Source organism: Haliaeetus leucocephalus, unplaced genomic scaffold (genome assembly GCF_000737465.1).
Source record: "Haliaeetus leucocephalus isolate CR32 unplaced genomic scaffold, Haliaeetus_leucocephalus-4.0 Scaffold92, whole genome shotgun sequence".
Classification (NCBI taxonomy): Eukaryota; Metazoa; Chordata; class Aves; order Accipitriformes; family Accipitridae; genus Haliaeetus; species Haliaeetus leucocephalus.
In genome coordinates, this window is record NW_010972528.1 from 3,970,856 (window position 1) to 3,992,663 (window position 21,808).

Below are 21,808 nucleotides of genomic sequence, written 5' to 3' on the forward strand. Positions count from 1 at the left end.
ATCATGATCAAACCAGACAATGTACAATGTGACAAGCTATTAAAGCTCCATGTTAAAGAGCCCCCAAGAATTTCAAAACTTGGAGATCATATCTGTGCTAAAAAGCTTTTGAGCCATGCCAAGCCAGTGACTGAAGCAGCTGTATTATTGAAAAGTAAGCTTTATAACAATGAAAAGATTCTCATGTAGTTTAGCAAACAATAAAAATAGGATTAACTATGAAGTTGGTGGGATGGCTTTTTTGAAGCCCTCAACATATTTTCACTGTTTGGCCTCTTGTGTAGTTACAGAACTAGAACCGCAACAATTGAAATTCCTTTATTATTGAAATATATTCAATTACAGGGTTTAAAGAGCTATCAACCATCAGCTGGGCCACAAAATATGACTTCCTTTATAATTAGAAGAAAGTATCCTTTGGCTTTAAAACCCTGTTTAAATAAAAATACATTTTGTCACAGAGACCCTTTAAGAAAAGGACAATACTTGATACATTCCGAAGTATTGATTATGTTGGAGGAAAAGGATGAATAAAGAGAGGAATTTCCCTTCCATTATTTTGAACAGAAATCGATGTTAAATGGAAAAGGCCAAAATCACTTGGGACTTTTAAACTGGGCTGTTTTAAAAAAGGAAAAAAAACCCTCAATAAAAATTGTTTTATAAATAAAAAAGCTCCATCCTTTTAAATGGCCTTTTTAAAAAGAGGAAGCACTACATACATTGAAAAGACAATTTGAGTTGAATGTGTAGAGGCAAAAAAATTCAGAGGTAAGGTCCAGAGGTTGGGCTGAATTCAGCTGAGAAGCTATTGCCTCTGAAAATTACTGTAGATCTAGTGATAAATAAGTACAAGAAATAACTCAAAGCTACCAAATCTAGTGATCACTGGGAAGATACTATAGTGATAAGTGACCACAGAATAAGAACAGCACCCAAATGTGAGTTTGTTCTATATCTTCTACCTTGCATAATACTACCAGAGAGAAGAGCTGGAATAGACTTAAGAGAGCTGAGTATGCCTGAAATATCCTTCTAAATTATTCACTGTAATCTTACTATGTTTTGGTAGGTGAATCCAGGTTAAATTATAATAACAGCATGGTCACAGCAGGAGAATAAAGCCAAAGTTTGGTATCTTGGTGCCTCTGGGTAGATTATGTAATTCTAAAAATTATCCTCTCTTCCTATGTATTTTACATTCTATATTTGGAACAACATATAACAAAAAGATGAAAGTCTGTCTATTTGAATGTAACTTTCATACTTAGCTGAAAAAGTCTGTGGAGTATGGATCATATGATAAAGCCATTTCAATAGTTGATATAAGGGAATATATTTTTCATTAAGTACAGTGTGGTATTAAACTGTATTCTGTAGTTAGTAACTGTAACAGGAATTCTGTTCCTGCTGCTCTTCAGCTTGTGTAATTAAACTGGACAGAAAATGACACGGACATATACAGCAAAGACAACCTTCTTCACCAAGAGAAGAAACTAATAACAAACCACTGAAAACGAAGCACTGAGTCTTCACTTCAGAAGGATGCAAACTCATATCCCAAAGGATAGTATGGCAGGAAAGCTAATGACATTAGTACATAGTTAAAATTGCTCTTTCCTCATAATTGAGAGATACTCTTTCCTTAGATCTAAGAACGTTCAGGTGGTGTTGGTTTAAAATAGGTCGTGGCATGAATATCTGAAGTAATTATTACTGTCAGAAAAATTTAATTCACTTCTTCACAATAAAAGAGCATTTAACTTATGTTGATTGCTTTTTTCTCTGCTCCCCCCTCCTCCACTTCTGCCAATAGTAAAACTCACAAGTTTTGGTCATGTAGGGATCTTATGGCACCAAAGGATGTAGGAAAAATTAAATGGAGTCTTTAAAGATCATTTGAAGCCAAGTAATAGAAGGGAGGCATTGAGAACAGAGAGCAGATGTCTTCCCTCAAAGAGTCAGTAGATAAGTTCTGAGCCAGCCTGGTCCAAGCATAATCGAGGGAGCTTTGAACTTGACTTTTCTGTATTCTCAGTTTAGCTTAACATATTGGCTTTTCCTTAACCTGTGGTTGTCATATTGTTAGCCAGTGTTGAAGCTGTAAGGGAACAGAAGTAGTTGTTTAATAACATTATTGATTCAAATGATGATAGTGAAAGATGTTTTAAATACAAATCTAGAGTTACAGAGAGGCTTCAAAATAACAGAGAGATTATAACTAAATTTTTGTGGATTCCAGTTTGCAGTGAGAAATGTGCTGAATATAAAAGATATTTAGTCAGCTCTCAGTTGAGTTTCAAAATTCAGAACTGCCGAACATATATGAGAAGAAAATTTTTGTACTTGTTCGGTTACAGTAGTCAATGTTCTGTTTACAAACTTAAACATCATGAACAAAGCACTAACTATGCTTTAGCAAGAACAAAGCTATTCCTAGCCTTCCACTGAAGACAGCAACACATTAATATGCCCTAGTGTTTGGCATGGTTTGAGGTGTCTTTAGGAATTTACTTCTGAGTACAATCTTTTCTCCTTTTTGCCATTATAGATTTGGGTTCAGAAGACCAGTACTGTGTGGGAATGTCTGTTTATAGCCCATTCACACAGGAACATCTGCCTCTGGAAAAATCAAGTTATTACTTACAGATGGAACATTAAATCTTCAGACAACTGTGGGCAGGAATAGGGGAAAGAGAAGGCAGGAAGAGATGCTGTGCTACTACATATTCTTGGCCACATCAAAAAAATTATGGTCATGAAACAGGGAGCCTTTTCTTCCTGTTTCCATTCTGCGTCCCATAAATCTACACTTGGATTATTTCCTTTAAAATTAAAAATTCTACTTTAAACAGTATTTTTTTAGAGTAAGCAAAAAGCAAATTTCTTTTTTTCAATACCAACATACAAACCACCACTATAAAATCTGGGTCATGTTTTGAGGTGGTGTGCATAATTCTAGTTGCTTTCAACTTTGAAGACAGAAAGTGGTCCAGCATGAATGCTGATAAGTGTAACAAGCTTCATATTTGCATCCTTTTTATCTTCTACAAAAAGGACTTTATTTCAATAAGCTCATTTTATTTGCTAAAAGGAAAGCAGTATTTGGAAACCTATAGCATATTTTTCATGGATGCTTAAGAAGTCTCCAGCAGTGTTTTCAATCAACTGTAGGCCTGTGGGGAAAGCCTATTCCACATAATTTAGCACATTATTTCATCACGGCCATTATGTCTAAGCTTTGACGCTGGCTATTTTGTTTTGCTGTTTATGATGTGTTGTGGTACATAATTGGAGTTCAGGAAACATGACTTCAAATTGCTGTGCAATAACTGAGGGAGAGGCTATGACCTGTTCAAATGCACTTGATAGTTTGGAAATACCTTCGTCTCTTGGTGAGATCTCACTGTATTCAGATACAACCTAAAATACTGGATTCAGGTGATCTGTAAAATTGTGGGCTCTTCTTAGTCAAAGAAGGAAGGTGCCAAAAGCCTTCCAACAGAGTTGATGCATATGGTACTGAGCCTCCTGCATCTGGTCATGCTGGCAGAAATAAAGAACCACAGACCTGCAAAGGTATCCACTATGACGAGATTAGTGCAAACCCATAGTTGTTGCTAAAGACAGGAAAGGGTTGGTATCAGGAGAGGAAGCGTGGTGAAAGGAGTACAAACCTTAAACTGCCTGACATTTCCTTGTGCCACGAGTTGGTGCTCATTTTCAGGTGTGATGCAGTAAGCTAGTCTCTAAACCAGATGGGAAGAAGAGGAAAAAGTCAGCCATATGAAGTGGGATTATGTGTGTAATCCCCAATCTATAATGGGGAAGTAGTATGAACTTTATTTAAAACAGTAACTTAAATCTTTAATATCACTGCATCATGTGCCTTTAACTTGGTCACTGAGAGAGCAAGCTTATTGTAAGCCCCTTGGTATTAGCCTTTAATATAAGAAGCAACAGTAGAAAGTTTATGCAAATACTAAGTTCAAGTATTTAGCAAGTGCATATGGAAAAGAACATCAGGAACAAGTTGCTATCACAGGCCTTACATCCCCTAAATTCACACTTTTCTGTTAGTGCTGTGATGGGGTTGACCACTCCCAGTGGGAGAGGAAGGAGGTACTGACTGTTTCCCAGCTCGTCTCCCTTGTCTACCCTATGCTGGGCCATTTGGAATGACGTAGATTTTGGTTTATCGTGAACTTTCAAACAACTTAAGGAGTTCCCACTAGACTAAGAGCATACCTTTCCCCATACTTTTTAAGAGCCACAAATTAGGGCATCATATCTTATGTTACTTGGATGTAATATACTAGCCTTTTGCTATATTTCTCATGGGGAAATCGGAGAGTTGCTATCTACAGGAGCTGCAAAAGACAAACCAGAACTTGCTAACACTACAAAATGAATGAGAAAATGTGGGTTTGGCCAAAGGCTTCTGCATGCCAATATCAGTAAACTTGTGCAAGTTGGCAAAAGCCTTTCGGGCCAGTACAAATTATTCTTTGACGCTTAGATGCTAATAGAAAATGGGTTTGTAAACCCCCCAGGAATGGAAGAAAACAAAGGGTTTATAGAATTGCTGGAAATGAGAACTAGAAATTGTGCACAACATTGAGATGTGAAGGTGAAGAGGTGCTCCCACTTCAGGGTGTCTTTCTGAAGTGAACATTAAATGAGGTGACTGTAATGTTTCAGAAATGAGGCATTTATGCCTTTGGGTCTGCCAGGTCTAGGCAAGGGGGTGTGCCCTATCTAGGTAAAGGGTGACATCCTATTTTCTGCTTAATTCTCTGTGTGGTGGTGGTTCAGTGCTTTGCCTAAGAGTGTCAGTATCTTGCTACACCATTGTGTAACTCTAGCTGTAGGAAAGGAGAGCAATAGAACTAGGTATAAGTCAGAGAGTCTAGACTAGGTTATAAAATTATGACATGTGACAGGACAAAAATTGATGCTGTATAATGGTGAGGAGTCTTACTTCTGAGCACCATTAGAGGTTTTAAGAATATAGATAAACTACTTTGACAGTGATGGTAAAATTAATATGATGGTAAAATGATGAGTGAACCTTAATCCTGTGGCATTTTGAAGTGACAAATAAAGAAAAGTACAGGGGAGTGAACTGTAAGGAAATATGGATGCGTTTTCCCCATAGAAACAGGTTCTTTTAAATGGAATTAATACATTAAGATTACACATAAACATATAAATGAAGTTAAAAAACACTGTTAAGGTTGTAGTGTTAAACTTCTTGCTGTTAGGCAAATCATTAGAATAAGATGGTCACAAATTGTGTCTCCCTCTGGTTCTGCCTTATTCAGTGCACAGACAAGGCATATTATGCATGAAGTGGGTTTATGTAGGGCAAGATGCTGCTGTCTAGTACCCTAGTTCTTTTACTGAAGTAGTTAAAAAGTAACAGGCTAGATGGGACCATAAGCAGTGCCTATGTCAGAATTTTCTTGATCTCCAGATCTATTTCAGCACCTTGGTCTATCTTGACTATTAAGTTTCTTCAAGCATTCTGATATTAGTGATGAACACAATAGAAAGACCTGTATTAATTCTAGCCTTGGCAGAACATTGAAATAATTCCAGTAGATAGAGGATAAGGATACATAATTGACAGAGAAAATCAAATATGAAGTGGCTGCTGTTAAAGACAGAATACTGGGCTAAATGGATCTATTGCTATGACCCAGTTAAGGCATTTCTTCTGTCCTTTCTGTATGCTCATTAAATGAACAAAGGCCATCCTGAACACAGGGCTACTTTGGGGTCATATCCTGCCCTCCCAGCATGTGGATATATGTTTAGAGACTTAAAATGCTAAGACAGGAGAGCTCTGAATTAACTTTGTACATATAACAGTTTACAACACTCCAGCATAGAGTGATAAAGCATACCTTGGACTGAACTCTGTTTAGGTAGAACTGTGTGAAGACCATACCTCAGAGTTGAATATGAAGATACCATAATTTGTATATTTTTTTGTTAATAAGGGAAAAAAAAATCTCATCAATTGGATTAATTACATGCATGAAAAATAATTTTTCAGAATTATTATGGTGCTGTCTGGAAAGCTAATTTCTATCTAGAAACTCAAACAGCATGCAGTAATACTACCTCAAAACTCCAATCCATCTGACAGTTGGATCCAAAAGGTCACTCATAAGTAATAAGTTTCAGGAGTAAGAGAAACAAACTGCCAACTTAGATCCAACCTTTTAATTTCATAGCAACATTTCATGACATTTTATTAACGTTCCACTTACTTCTTTAAAGGTCCCACGCACATTCATAAATTTATAGATAATATAGGCAGGCACAAGTATCATTGAAGATAATGCTATTCCCCAGCCAATGCGATTTGCCCAGAGAGGGAAGGTGTAGTCATCGTAGGTCAGAGGTTTGAAATTTATTATGCTGACTATCACGACAAACTAGGGAAGAAAGAATAAAATGAACCACACTTTTTGGATGAAGAAACTTAGTGGAAAAATGATTTCATGTGTTTTATTAGGCAGCTACCCTAAGGTATATTTCAATCCAGCTTTACCATTTACCTTCATCCGATTTACTTTGTGCCTCAACTGCTTAAACTGTTGAAGTTCTTAATGCATTTACTACTATCAACAGTTCATTTTAGCTATTCTGGACACAGATTATTTGGAATTTTGGTGGCAAGATCAGGGGGTTGTCTGCTACTGCCTCAGTCAAACTAGTGCTACAGATATAAAAAAGGGATTCTGTAGTCGAGAAAAACCTCTAAGATCTATTGTTTTTCCCTTCTCTGTTTTCCAGAGGCATTAGGCTTCATTTAGAAGTTTTGTACCCATTTTTCAATGAGAAGCATAACGCAAACTCCAGCATGATACATTTACTGAGGAAAGGTCAAGCAGCCTTAAGGCCTGGAAGACAAAGTTGGGTTTTATCTGCTGGTGTTACCCTGTCCAGTACTAGATGCAAGAAGGAAAGAGTGGGGTACCACCCTATTTCCCTCCTGTTAATTCCACATGGGTTGTGTAATATGCAGAGTTCCTTGATTTGATTCTCTGGGCCTGTGCATTCTGCTCCATATAGCAATTTCAAATTAGAGTATTTTGAGCCTAGGGTTTCAAAGGCTACACAAGGAGAGTAATGGTGTGGGTTAAAGGATAGTGTGAAATCTGGTTAGAAAAATACAAATTCCATTTTGAGATTTTTCTTGGGATGATGCACATAGCTGCAAACAGTATGGAGAAAAAAGGTTCAAGGAGATATTTCCTAATATCAGATACCTGACCAACTCCAACTTACCATTTTCTTATAAAGAACTGTATTTATTATTAGGAACTTCTGTAATACATTACCAGTCCCAAACAGGGGCCACCTTGCACTAAGCACGCATGGGATTGTTAGAGCAAGAACTACACTGAAGTCTGACAATTTTATAGCCTTTTCTAAATTATCCTAAACTATATATATATCAAAGAAACTATATCTGATTTTTTTTCATTTGTATTTACTGTGCTTATGGTCTCAGTCTCTTCTGGTGAGGCAGGTTGCATGCTTCATACAGGTGGAACAGAAGTGCTGTTTCTTAGATCAAGTGACCAAATTTCTAGAATTTGTAGGTTTTAATTATGTAGGCTAATGGTGGACTACCTTTTTTCCATGCTAGTGACCATCTTTCTAGTTTTCACTTATAAATGAATGTTCAACCATTTTGGTCAGTTTAACATAATTTGCTTTATTTTCTTAATGTCTTGAATAATGAACTCAAAAGATAGGCTGTAAGAAGGTAAATTATATTCACTTTTCCCCTATAAATCAAGATTGTAATGTCCATCTTGCCTTTTAGAAAATTGAGGAAATGTACAGCTATAACAAAACTGCCCAGTGTCCCCTACCCAGTGTGATACTATTCCCATGGGTTTTAAAATATATTGGTACCCAGTAATTAAGTTGATATGTTCCAAGTTTAGCACTTCCAGCTGGAAAAAAATTTGTGCATTGTGATGGCTGAAAGATGCATTACCTGCATTACCTACAGATTCATTCTGACCCTTATGTTTATAGGCTTTGGTAGGAAGGTATTGGGGCCATTTCACCAAGAAATCTTAAGCTACGTGAAGGTTAGATGGACAGTCACTTTAGCTTTCTCTAGCTAGCTTGCTAGAACTCTCTCTTTGTCAAATTTAGATGTGCAAAACCTAAGGATGCTCGGTGCAGCATTTTTCTGTTCTGCTTGAGTCATCTTGTTTGAAGTGCTGCAGGATATAGTCCCATACAAGCTTCTATAGAATGGTGTTTAAAAGGATAATGAATACATGCTTGGTAGGTGCTTACTGATGAATTGGGGCCAGAAGCTTTTATATTTAAAAAAAAAAAAAAAAAAGTGGACCTGAAGGCTGTCATAGAAGCCTACCCAGTGTATCTTTGGAATACCAGTACTGCTTTAAGAATGCACAGCTTTAATGCAATTAATAGTCTCCTAAAATCATAGTGAGCTCAAATTTCCATATTATTCATCGTGACCTTTTGATTTACAAATATGCATAGGAGAAGATCCCAATAAAAAACTGTAGTTTAGTTCTGAATCTAACCTTTACACAAAGCAACCAAATTCATACTTTGGGAATTTTTTTCCCCAAATTAATGAAGCACTTTTTTTCTCATCAGGCAGCTCACAAGGTATATTTAATACACCTCTTCAGTGTTTCACATAGTTAATTACTATGTAGTTACCTATTAGTTTTTCTAAGGTGTCATTCCGCAATTCAGGTATCTTGGTATCCTCCAATGAAAAATAAATTCTTGCTAACACAATCTCTTATCCCTGGCCAGTTTATTTTCCCATCAGAATGATTTGTGTTTAATACAGATAGATGCTGGGGGGGGCAGGGAGGACACTGCCTAAGAGTTCAGTGTTCCCTTAGAAAAGCTGCTTTCTTTAAATCCTGCTAAAGTAAAGGAACAGAAGATGACCACAGCCACAATTAGCTTCTCTTTCACAACTGAAATGTATTGTACAAAATATAACCAATGCCATTGAGGAGAAACAAGAATTAAAAATTAAATTGGAGTGTCTTCTATTCATCCTGACATCAGGCATAGTAATGGGTATCTTGCTCTTGGTACCTATTGTATATTCTAGGAAGCAACATACTAGCATTCTTTCCATGATGAAATAATTATCAACACTTACCAGTAAAAAAGCAGGGCTAACAAATTTCCAGCACAATCTCCAGTAGAGACCTGGCTTGAAGCCCATCATTTGTTGGATATCTTCACTGAATCTGTCCACACCTGGAAGGGATGTTAAACATCAGACTGCCGTAAATCTAAACTGATGAGATGCTGGCATACCCAAACCCATCTGCTCTTTCAGAAAGCAAACATGAATGACTTCCAAATCAGAAGACACATAAGATAACAACATTGATCTCTCTTCACTGACTAGATGTGTCTTTGACATCACTGTATCCAAGACTTAAATGCCTGTGAGCTCTTAAGGCCTCTTGCAAATAGCATTACCATTGAAAAATGGGATTTCACAAATATCTAGAATTAAGTTGTGAATGGGACACACTTTTTTTAATATTTGTGGACTATTGTAACCTAATTACTCAACACTATTGTGAGTACACTGAAGGAAAACCCAGACCCTTACTCACACAAACTGCTTACTGATAATGAGGTAGATTCATATGATTCTTAATTTATCAAAGGAGGCTTACTTGTTCCACTTAATGGCATACTTTACTTATTCTGTTTCACTGAATACCGTGGAATGTTCATTATATCTGTGACAAATGTAATTTCATCTTTTATCACCTTTCCAAGTAACTAAGGAGATGATGCTTCTCTTCAGCATAAATATATACAAAACTACATCAGCTAGAAACAGGTGGCCTTTTTTAGAATATCCTGTGTGGTTTTGAAAATTATAATACCAACTACAATTTTCTAAAATTGTTACCTCTGTATGCATCTAAATATCTAGTAAGGTAACTGTGGTAGATACTTTAGAAGATACATGATCTCTTCATGTAAGTAAAAACCACGAGTAGTCAGAAATTTTATCTGCTGCAGTAATTAAGACAGCAGAGGATAACATGAAAATCATTAAATTAAGAGATAGATCAAAGATAAGTATGGCTAATTGTACCAGGAATATAGAATACGGGTTTAGAAACATGGATGGCTTCATTGATTGATTATTATCAAAACCTTGATAGTAACATACAATATTTCAGTATAAGACTTTGGATTAGCATGCAAGAAATAATTTACAAGATTTCTATTGTCAGGAAAACTTTATAGTAGTATTCCATTCAAAATGACTCAAATGTTAGCTACCTGCAGTGGGATTCACTGCACTACAGTACAGAGAAATGGAGGCACTAGAACAAAGTGTTTGGCAAGTGACGTAATGGCCAGAAGGGAGAAAAGCTGCAAATACCCAGTTCTCAGTTTTTAATATCCCTTGAATCCATCTAGTCTGAGCTTTTGCGTGTGTATGTTGTCACGTGTGTGTACTTAGTACTTATGTCAGTTGAAGTATTAATAGATATAAAAACAGTGTAAATAGTTGCAGTAGAAATCTCTCCTCACAGTCAATGTAGAAAGGAAGATCCTCTGACCTTATTGACTCCCCTGCAGAAACACTGTCTAGACCGTAACTTCAAAATCAGAATATGTCATGTTGTGCAGGCCAAGGTGAAAGCAAAAAAGTCTACTGTCCTGGATTCCTCAGGACATACCAAATTAAGAGTGAATAAGGAAAAAATGGCATTTCAGTCAGTGCCTTTTAATTCCTTACGGGTTTTACACATTTAAGTAAGTGTTATGAATTCTGTGTCTGAATACCTCAGGAAGCATTGCACAAGTATAATGTGCTTCTGTGAGTGGCACTAGCCTGATCTAGCTAGACATTTTGAATCATCTACAAGGGTATCAAGCTGTCTATATGTGAGAAACGTATATTTTTTACTCTAGTAGTAATTATTGATGTCAACTCACATACTTTGGACTTCTGGAAATAGTCTAGTCTTCAGTGGAACATTTTCCATCTTCAGTATTTATTGGAACACTTTTTTGCATTAAGTAATGTACTATAATTTACTATGCAAAGAAAACATGCATTTTATAGTGACTATAAAATGTCCATTTGAATAGTAGCTTCTTCCCATTTTTTTTTTTTATTGTTTCTATTCTGGTTGGACTTACCAGTATGAGATATCTTGCAAAAGTTTAATCTAAGCCCATGCTATTTTCCACACTGTATTTTAGAATAGGATGATTATCACTGATAGAAAAGTGGGAAAAATACATCCTTCTCAGTTTTCTTTAAAAAGAAAACAATCTCTGGCTTTATGCCTTAGAGACATTGGCTCACAGAGAAGTAGTTCTCTTTAGTGCAATCTGTCATGTCAGACTACTAGTTTGTAATTTATTATACTTGATGTGTTCAGGAAGTTTACTTTTAATCCTGAACCTTATTAGGTAAAGAGCAGAAATGCAGCCGTTTGCTGTGAACATTTGTTTGTTTGAGAGGATGTATAGTTTACTATAATTGTTTCTTTTCATGTGGATCAGTTCAGTAGGATTTATTTAATGTATTTAATGTAAATAATTATGACAGCTTTAGGTAGTCCTTTACATGCAGCTAGGATGTAACATATTTTCAAGGTCTGGATATTCAAGTATAAACTTCTCTTTGATTTCTAGCCCCCATTATTATGTACAGGTGAAGAAAAGTAGCCAAAAGGATCTGCAAATGCTCTTTAAATTTAATCTAATTCTATTTGCAGTGCCTTCTGTGAACTTTAAAGTGACCGAGTTTCAGCTGCTATGTACTGAGTGAAATTTATCATGGTGCAGAAGGTCAAAGACAAGGAATAGGTATCTCCAAAAATTTTATTCATAGGCTTCCAGACAGACATACCCAGAGCTCAAATAGTGCCTGATGTTCAATTTCTACAGAAAATGGGGGATAAGAAGGCCATGCTCTCAGACTGCTTTTTCAACAGCATGCTTTTTCAGTACTATATGTCTTCAAATAACTATTCTAAGAATCAACCTGTAAAAGTAGAACATAGCTATAGCTACAGATGATGGTACCTGTACGGTTTGTTTTTTTCCAGTTCTTGAAAGTATTTACCCATTTTTTTTTGTGATTCTGTAAGATAAACCAAAACTGTGGGTGTCTCATTTAGTTACAGGAGGGAACTGGTGTACCACAAACAAAACTCCAGGTTACTTGCTAGACACCTGGTGTTGAATAAAGAAATAATGTCCTTGCTTTTCCAGTGAAAAACGAGTAAGAGAGACTTACAATTTATCATCAGGTCCTGGTTAAATACACTGAACCCAAAGAGAATTTCAGTGTAATTTCTGAACTAATAAACACTACAGCTGCCTGAGAATGTCACCACGGTAATGGTCTATTAAATGGCACAGAAAATTTGGCCCATTCTCTATAGACATAATATTGTGTTGTCAAGGGAATTAAATCAATACGCAAAAAAGAACAGAACAGGAAGAAAGTGAAAAGTAGATTTGGCTATAAATGCAAGTTATCCTCCTCACATTGGTGCAACTTTCTTCAAGGGACGCAGAGATCAGAGTTCAGATAGAATGAAAGTCTGCATGTTACCAGTACCTCCTGCCCCTGCTGCCTGCTAGAGCTTTGTAAGTCATTTTGCTGTACAGGCTTAGCCAGTGGCTTCAGAACCAGTCACTTGTAGAGAAACCCTTGAGCAGGTCCTGGCCCTGGGGTGAAACTGCTTAGTGGCCATAGCTGAAATAATTTGTGGGCATGTTTCCAAAAAGTGATGTCATAGCTCCAACAATCATTTGGATCCCTACAAGCAATCTTTGTATGTGTATGTGTTTTCCCTTCCTATCTTGTTTAGCTATGTAATGTATAGTATTCTTTATATACTTAGAATATAGCTTTTTTTAATTTGGAAAGTAAAAATTAGTAATAATGCCTTTAATGCCATACATATGATTTAAATGAATCCAAAAAATCAAATGACTACACTGAAATAATGTAGTAGTAAGAAAAAAGGTATATTGAATCAATCTTGAAGTTATTTTGCACTTAATTCCCTTTCCCTGTGAATGTTACTTCACAGTTTTTTCTCCCATACTGAGTTTTACCTGTGTGGTCATGCGTAGCAGTGTATGAGCTCACACAGTTTGTATGCAAATGAAGAGTTGTAGTGAAACTGCTTCATCGATCCATCTGATATTTTGGCCCTTGGGAATTACAGTAAATCACAGAACCATCAAATTATTCCTTTTGGAGGAGTTCTTGGAAGGTCTCTAGTTCAGTCAGTCTCTTGTTCAAATCAAGGTCAGCACAATTCAGAACAGATTTCTCATGGCTTTGTCCAGTTGGGTCTTGAAAACCTCCAAGAACAGATTCAGCAAGCAGTCTCTGGGGAAACTGTTCCAATGTGTAATTGTCTTTATATAGAAAAATGATTTTCTTCCTTTCAATTTGATCGTGGTCTGCTGTCCTTCCATTGCGCAGCTCAGTGAAAAGCCTGACTCTCTCTCATGATAACTTCCTTGTAGGTTTTGGAAGGCTGCTATCAGGTCCTTCCTAAGCCTCCTCCAGGCTAAATAAGCTCAGTTCTCTCAGATTTTCTGCACTGGGCATGTGCTTCTCCAGCTCCTGAACGTCTTGGTGGCCCACCACTGGACTCTCACCAGTTTAACACCACCTTGTTTTACTGAGGGTCAAAAACAGGACACAGTATTCCAGGTGCAGTCTAACAAGTGCCAAGTAAAAGAGGGTAATCATTTCCTGTAATCTCCTGGTTATGCTTCTGTTACAGCTCAGTACACTGTTGGCCTTCATATGCTGCCAGGTCACTCTTCTGACTCATTTAGCCTGCTGACCACATCCCTGAGCAGCTCATCTTTGAGTGCAAGTAGCAAATCCAGAAGAGTGTCACTTCTGGTTTGCCCACCTAGCATCTATCCTGAGAAGCTGCTCCTGATACCTTCATCTGAAAGAACCAGGGTCTGATCTAGACACTTCTTCAAGTTGCCTAAAGAAGGCTTCTTCCACTTCCTGACCCTGATCACGTGCTCAGTAACAATATTCCCCACAATGTCACCCTTGCTGGCCTCTGCCCTGACCCACAAGCACTCAGCCATCCAGTTCACTACATTTGAGTTGCTCTTCTGCACATAAAGATGACACCTACCCTGCCTCTGTCCTAACGAGCATGTATCTACCACATGCAGAACCCCAGGCATACAAGCCCTCATCCAGGAGAAGATGAGGAAAGACATTGTTTTTTCACACAGTTCAGCAATCGTTGGCATCGGGAACATGAGAAAGAAGAGATAAAAGAATATAAAAGCCATTGTGTGGCATTCATTTGCAAATCCTACAGAGCACAGAACAAGGTATCTGTTGATTAGCCATGTAGCGAAGTAACAACAACCGTCCCTTTTTGCTCCTGAGTTTCCTTTCTAACTCTGGAGCGGTATTGCTGTTTGGTGGTGGTGACCCTCACCCAGTGGCAGTAAGGGAGTAAGCCGTACCAGTACCATTCCCAAGGAAGGGCAGCTGTGCTAGTGTAAAAGCAAGCAGAACAGTAGGAAGCATTTCCCCACCATGGCAGTGCAGTAAGCTCTCCAGGTTGGTTTGCCCCATTTGTATTTCCATTCCATGGAAATGTGTGCATTCATACTTTTGTCTCTCATGCGAGGCACACATCCATACAAAAGCATCTGTGAGCAAAGATGAGTACCAGCAGTCAGTACTTGGTTAATTTCTTTCCCTTTTGCAAAATCAAACAGTTGACCTTAGATTTTTTCCAAACAAATGCACCTTTTGGTCTGAAATTTCAGGCTAAGGCATCTTTTTTGAAAATGATTTGAGTAAATGAAAGCAATGAGATTACAGGTGAGGGTGGAGGTCATTGCTAGCTCATACTGAGCTTATTCTAGTCATTCAGGGAGATGTTCACAGTAAAATCTGACTGAGTAGAGATTTTCCTGCAAGTGAAAGCAAAGAGCAGTGTTGTGTCAGTGGGAGAGGTGTCTGGCTTTTATAGTAGAGGGGTCTATCAGGGTTGCACAAGAGGAAAAATGGTAACAAGCTAGCAGTCATAAATAAAATACATCTGTATAGTAAAACAAACTGGCTCTCTCTTCTCTTACACATACAGTTGGCCTTTGCCAGAAGCAGCTTCACAGTGAGTGGTCATAGGTATAATTTGAACTAAATTTCCATGTTCTTGGTCTGTGCCAAAATGTCAATGCTTGCCTTCAGGCTGGCTTAATATTCATCTGGGTCATTAAGGCAACTGGGGTCTATCAGAAAAAAGACATAGACAAGACCATGCCAGATTTAATCAGTTTAAATAGCACCTGGGGCTGTAATAAGTACTTTATAAAGCAACAGGTCATGTTTACTGTGTCAGTAAAAACATCTGTCAGCTGCTTAAGACAAATGAATAGATATTTTCCTGGTTATGGGGAGGCAGGAGGGAGAAAGGAAAGGATAATGAAGGACAGAAGGTGCAACAAATAAACAAAATTTGACTAACCTTGGCTTAGTCTGTGAACCACATACAAAGCCTAGCTATTGTAAAGTGCAGTAAGTCCTATTTTAATAGTAGCAGAGAATAACTTACCCTTACTAACTGAAGAGTATTTTTATGCCTCTGCTTCCAAGCTAAGCTATTATCACTCTTCTGCTTTCAGCTCTTTTACAGGGATTAAAGGCAGTTGTCTGTGAAATCTAATGCCTCCACTGTTTTGAGAAAAGCATATGAGCTGCTAGCTCCATGCTGATGTTGGGTGACAGAATTAGTACACTAAAGCTAAAAACTATTTCTTTAGTAGACTGAACAGCTTTATGCATGAATGCCATTCTTTCACGTCATTCACTCATCAACGGTTTTTAACTGCAAGAGAGAGTTTGTTTGACTAGAAGAATATGGTGGTGCAGAACGGATGGACAAAGAAGTGACCGAGGGAGGTAAACAGCAGTAAGAATGATAATGCCTAAGAACCTTCTGAATGATACGTTAACTATAAACACTTTCTGAATAGAAGTGAAGATGACTTTCAGCGAAGAAGAATCTTACTGGGAATCAGGGCAGCTAGTTCAATACAGACTTCAGTGGGAAGAAGATTTGCAGGCTGCTACGACATTGAAACATGGTAATAATGAAAAGAGTTGTGACCAACCAGAAAGTATGACATGAGAATTAAGAGTAGCTTAACAAGAGCTCAATAAACTTGATTAATCTAGCAGCAAGCAATTTCAGATATAACTAATAGTTTGGCTGTTGCAATGAGATGACTTTTGTATAAGACCTAAGATGCAGAATCCTGTTGCTTTATTTTGAGAAAGTGAACTATTCTTTTGGGGGTCTTACAATTTTACTAACTCTGTGACAAGATAAAGAACTGATAGCATTCTCCCCAAAAGAAAGGAAGAATCACTTTCACTGTTTCTTTAGCAAGATATGCCTAAATCGGATTAAATTATGAGTTGTTTTTTTCTGCTTGATTTGGTGACTTAGCAGTACTTTGTAATTTCTGCTCTTCTGGAGGCAGCATCTTTTCCAGTGAATAAACTTGAGGCTATGAGTTGCCCTACCTTCCTATATGATAAGGGAAATTTTGAACTCCAGGTCAGTGCTAGAACATAAAAAGAACTCCACTAGGTAGGGGGCATAGGGGAAAAGGGAAATGTTTGAAACACTGACTTCAGATAATTAAAAACAACTCATCTGTTAAATGCTGAATTAGGGATGGGGAGAACACCCACAGGCCAGTCTCATAATTTTATAATCAGAGGTTTAGCAGGCTATATATATATGATCAAATATTCAGATATTTCTACTCTAAGCAATATTCTGTTTAACCTTTTTGTTTCACTTCTGTGAGAGTAGTAGTAGTCAACTTTGTCACTTACAGCAGAGGATTGGGTTTTTTCCTTGGTGAAATTAGACAACACAGGACGCTGCACAAGACACTGACACTCCTGTAGGCTAAGGACTGAGCTCAGGCAGACTCAGTGTCCTGGTGTGTTGCCAAAGTCAGTGTTGTGGTGGAAAGCACAACTTTAATTTGTTGGGTTTTCCCCAGTTAAGGTTATCCAAGTGCATTCATAGGGTTTAGAGCAGTGAATGTGGCTGTTTGCCATCATTGTGATCATTTATACAGGGGGAAAGAAAAAATGTTTTTCTTCTTTCTCATGAAACTTGTGTATCAAATGTCTTGCTTTTTTTTATGTTGCTTTAAGGAGGAGAAAAATATTAAAGACCAAATAAGGCTTGGGAAGTTATTTAATAAGCTGGGCACATCATCTGAGACCTGACTTGAATTGTGAGCCATATTTTTTTCAGGGTACTCTAGCACATCACTGCACTCTGGTTGGCACACAGTGATTCCATCCTAGTGCCAGAGATCAACTGAACACTCATAAAGCCTGCCGTATTGGGGATAAAACAGATTACTGCACCCTTTTTGTAGCATAAATTAGTATGAAATACTCAAAATAGTATTGTTTCTGGTATCTAGGACGTTGGGTATTCCATACCATGCTATCAAATAAGATAAATTTTAAACCACTAGTGTTTTACAGTTAGGTGGAATATTGTCTCAAACAAAAGGGACTAATGTAGGAATTATTTTAATTCTCTAAAGACAAACTACCTTTATTTGTATTGCATGGTGGGAGCTTGAGATTGGCCCTGGGGAATTCATGGAAAGGAGGAACAGGTGAGTCTGTATTTAGGCTAATCTACTTGCTTTGAAAGTATCAGGTATAAACCTGCTACTGCAAGTCATCAGCTATGTTAAGAGCTGCAAAACACTGGCAAAAGTAGTAACATTTCCATCCCACTGCAGTCTCCTTCACAAGGCAGTTTTCTTTGGCTTTGTGCAGGGTTTCAAAGCTTGGCCCACTGAACGTCTGCATTCCTGTCACTATTCATAAATCAGATGAAAATCACTGCATGAAACCTGGCTTGTCATGGTTTCATGTATACAAGGCTATGCTGTTTTCCCTTAAAAAAATGTGTAAGCCTGTAATGAGCATTTGGAATTTTAAAAAGATTTTGCAGGTGCAAAATGGAGTGCTTACCATAAAACCAGGAAACTCCAATTGCCTCCATTAGAACAGCAAATAATATCGAAGTCCCAGCTGCAAATGTGTCCAGAAGTGTGAGGACATAAATTCCACCCTAGCATTAGGGAATTAAAAGATGCAACAAAACAAAGTTAAAAATCAAATAATCTCAGTAGTTTAGTATCTAGTTAACAGAAATCTGCTTTACTTGAAACATTATCTTAACCCAAGTATTTGAATATGGAGCTGATGCTGCAGACACAGGTTCATATTTGCATACAAAATAGTGGAATCAGACTTGCAACTTTCTGAAGAGGCTTCCTTTCACCTATGTCCTTGCTTAACTGGGAAACAGAAGCCTCAGTTTAGCATGATTAATGCGTGCTCTTGGCACTTGGTGTTCAGTGGAAGTCAAAGGCACTGGCTGTTCGGGAAAATGCTCAGCAGCTTGCAAGACAGGGCCTGTCTACAGCAGTTAATGAAGATCTTCCTAAATTATTGGCAGGAATGGAGCGCTACAAGCGTTTCCACAAGCCATTATCACTCAGTTTGTTCCTAAGGCCAATTATTCTGTAGTACAGTGAATCTGCAGACTTACACTGATGTCTCCTTTTCCTAGACTGCCTGCATCTGTCTCTTCCAATCTTCCTGCAAAGGGAGCATTTGCATGTTAAGTCTTTATTACCAGCCCAGCATGGAAGCAGCTTTGCCCGGTTTAGTTTCTTGGCTGTGGTATTAGCAAGCCTTTGCTTAGGGGAGAGGGCAAACCAGATCATCTTCCTTCACAACAGCACATTTCTGTTCTTCAGTGGCTCATGACTGAGAACTGTAAATGAATTTACTGAAGTCTTGTTTCACTGATTATTTTTTTTTCTTTAGCTGCAATTTGGCTACTTTTTGCCTCATGTTACAATGTGGTGTGACTTTGTGTAAATTACTGCTCATTTTATTTAGTTTGGGCTAATGAGGAATGGAAGACCATGGTATGTTTACTTGTTCCAAAATGAACCTGAATTAAGTGTTTCAGGACATTCTACACATGTAAACAACTGAAACGTTTGCAGTTGCAGTAGATTTTTGTTAAAATCTTTTTTTACAACCAAACTTAATCTGGCTATGCCTGTTCAGAAGGGGAGGATCAAAGGAATTATTCTCCATGTTTTTACTAATGGTATAAATAGCACTTGTACTCTTTAGATCTCTAGGTGATTTTAATCTCTGCAATCAATCGGTGTTCTTTTTTCTTATAAAAAGATGGTCTTCTGAAACAGCTGTGCATATTTAAAAAAATAGAGAGAACAGTACTTAGGCCTTGTCTAGGTTTTTAATTCTGTGGGGACTTGTCTGGAAACTGAATGAACTTTGGTTGTTGTGTGGAAAGGAAATGTTCCTTATTGAATGACATTTGGGTTTGACCTCTTGTTTTTGCTCTACACCTGCTCTAAATGAATGCCTTTGCTATCAAACTTAGTAAACCGAATGTCAAATACGGTTTTGTAAGAAACATGTTTTGAAAATACAGCTTTAAAATTCAGAGGACAAAATCAAACAAATTAATTTAATGTGATGGTATCATAAGGGTTTTTCTTTGTATTTTGTACACATTAAAAATGTTCTTCTTCAGTTATGTGAACCAATACATTTGGACAAGTCTGGGCAGTTTTGTGCATTCCAGCTGGTGGGGTGAACTTAAGTATAAACAGGTGCCATTATTTAAAAGCTAGACCTATGTTGTTAACTTGAACTGCTTTAGCTCACTTGAAGGCAGTGGGATTGCACCCACTGGCACCTGTTCAGGTTCTTAACCATTGAGTTTCTTCTGATCTTGTACTGCAGGAAATTTTATTTCAGTTGAAACTTTGAATAAGGAAGGAGTATGTTAAATTCTTTAGGTAACAATAGAGATAGCATGGTATTAAAAGGATAGGTATTTAAAATGGTATATCTAGCGTCTCAGATGTTTTCCAGTTTGAAGAAACTAGAGTAAAAATATTGGGGTATTCTTTTAGTGTAAAAAGAGCTTTGTTATTTATAAACTTATGCCATTTCAGTAATCTTAAAAATAGATCTGGAAACCATTTCTAGGGAAGGAGAGAGGTTCAACGCATCTATTTTCATGGTGGCTACCTCAAGTTTCAGTTGTTTTCTGACACTTTTGGCATCTTTGCTTACAGGGCTTTTTGCTTTTTTGTCAAAAAAAAAAAAAAAGTTAGTTCTCTCCAACCTAGAACACTGTGATTCTCATCCTTTAATTAATTGTTAAAAGCCTGGTGAGGCAAATCATTCAGGATGATGGTAGTGATAAATACAGGTTACTAGATGTTCAGGGTAAGTTATCTGTGTGCTTTTTATGGTATTAAGAGTAAGAGGTAAGATTTATGTGTATGAAGGAACATTAAGAAACACATGGTGGGGAGGAGATCATTGTTCTAAACTCCTTTCACAAGAAGTGAATGCTTCTTATTTGCTTCAGGAAGAGAATAGCCAGATGACTAAGGGTCTGGTCACTTGAAATTCTTAGTTCCTCACACAGGAATAAGCACTCAACACAGTCCCATTTAATGTGATTTAAAAAAAAACCCAAAACAAACGACACAAACTCAAACAAAACCAACAGCAGCACAGATAGCTGTGTTTTAGAACAAAGACGTGTAGGTTCCGTTGATAGCTAATGATCTTGTGCAAAAAAAGCAGGGAAGCTTCATGTAGATAAGACTAAAAGTAATGTTCTGACCATAAAGTTGTTTAAGAATTAAAATTTATAACAAAAATAGTCACCTGAGCCTATTCATATTTCTATCTGATAAGGTTAACTGCATTTTTAAGGTAGCTTGTTAATGGAAACTTTTGTTGTACTTACATTGGTGATGCAAAAAAGGGCAAGTAGGAAAGTGCCAAAAGAAACACCAAAGGTGAAGAGCTTCCTATGCTGCTTCAGAATTTGGAAATCATCTGCCAAGCCAGTGATGACAGCCTCCATTCCGCCCATCTGAGGAAGGGAAGGCAAGAGCTCTGGTTAAACACTACTGACTGTTGTAAATACAGATTGAATAATGTAAAGCAGCTTGTATAATTAATTCCCAACCACTGTATGATTTCTGACATTTCAGCTATAAATCACTGGCGTTCTGAGGTATAATTTATTTTCTCGAGGTAGAGAAGCGAGTCAGGGAACTGGACGTCAAGTGCCATGGCTGTTGGCTTGATAGCCATATCCTCTGCAGACTCTTTGCTGACTCATCAGGATAGTAAGTAGACAGTACTTTGGGAAAAATAATATATATTTTAGTATACTTTGGGGAAAAAGCTGGTAGCTTAAGTAACCAAACTCCTTAAGAGATTACTAGTATAAAGACAGACACAACAAGTACCTAGGGGAAATGTACTGAACAAAGATTCGGTTTAGCCATTGATTAACCAAACCAGTTCGACAAAAATCTTTACAGACCTGGGAGAATCACTACATAGGAAGCTTGATGTAATTTTTTTTGTTGACAACATGAAAGAATTTTACTTCATTTTCTAGAAGTTAATGCTGAACATTAGCCATTGTTTTGCAATATAGGAAAGGTACTTCCCAAGTTTTCATTGAAATTGCTGAGTTATGTAGGTGGTTATGAATTTTAATTTCTTTCCACCAATGAAAGCATTCTGCACCCCCTCCACCAAGAAGTTGTGAAAACGAATTCCAGTCTCCTCTCATAA

General features: G+C 37.4%; 1 protein-coding gene across 1 annotated transcript in view; it reads right to left on the reverse strand.

The window, feature by feature from the left end:
* Nucleotides 1-1,298: 1,298 nt before the first annotated feature.
* SLC6A2 (solute carrier family 6 (neurotransmitter transporter), member 2) overlaps nucleotides 1,299-21,808 on the reverse strand; it is a 74,435-nt gene continuing 53,925 nt past the window's right edge. Inside the window, exons 10-15 of the mRNA XM_010584805.1 lie at nucleotides 20,964-21,092; nucleotides 18,119-18,218; nucleotides 9,194-9,294; nucleotides 6,279-6,446; nucleotides 3,678-3,749; nucleotides 1,299-2,101 (exon numbers count right to left, since the gene is read on the reverse strand). Coding sequence (XP_010583107.1) covers nucleotides 2,078-2,101; nucleotides 3,678-3,749; nucleotides 6,279-6,446; nucleotides 9,194-9,294; nucleotides 18,119-18,218; nucleotides 20,964-21,092 — 594 coding nt within the window. The 3' untranslated portion in view covers nucleotides 1,299-2,077. The remainder of the gene's footprint in view (nucleotides 2,102-3,677; nucleotides 3,750-6,278; nucleotides 6,447-9,193; nucleotides 9,295-18,118; nucleotides 18,219-20,963; nucleotides 21,093-21,808) is intronic.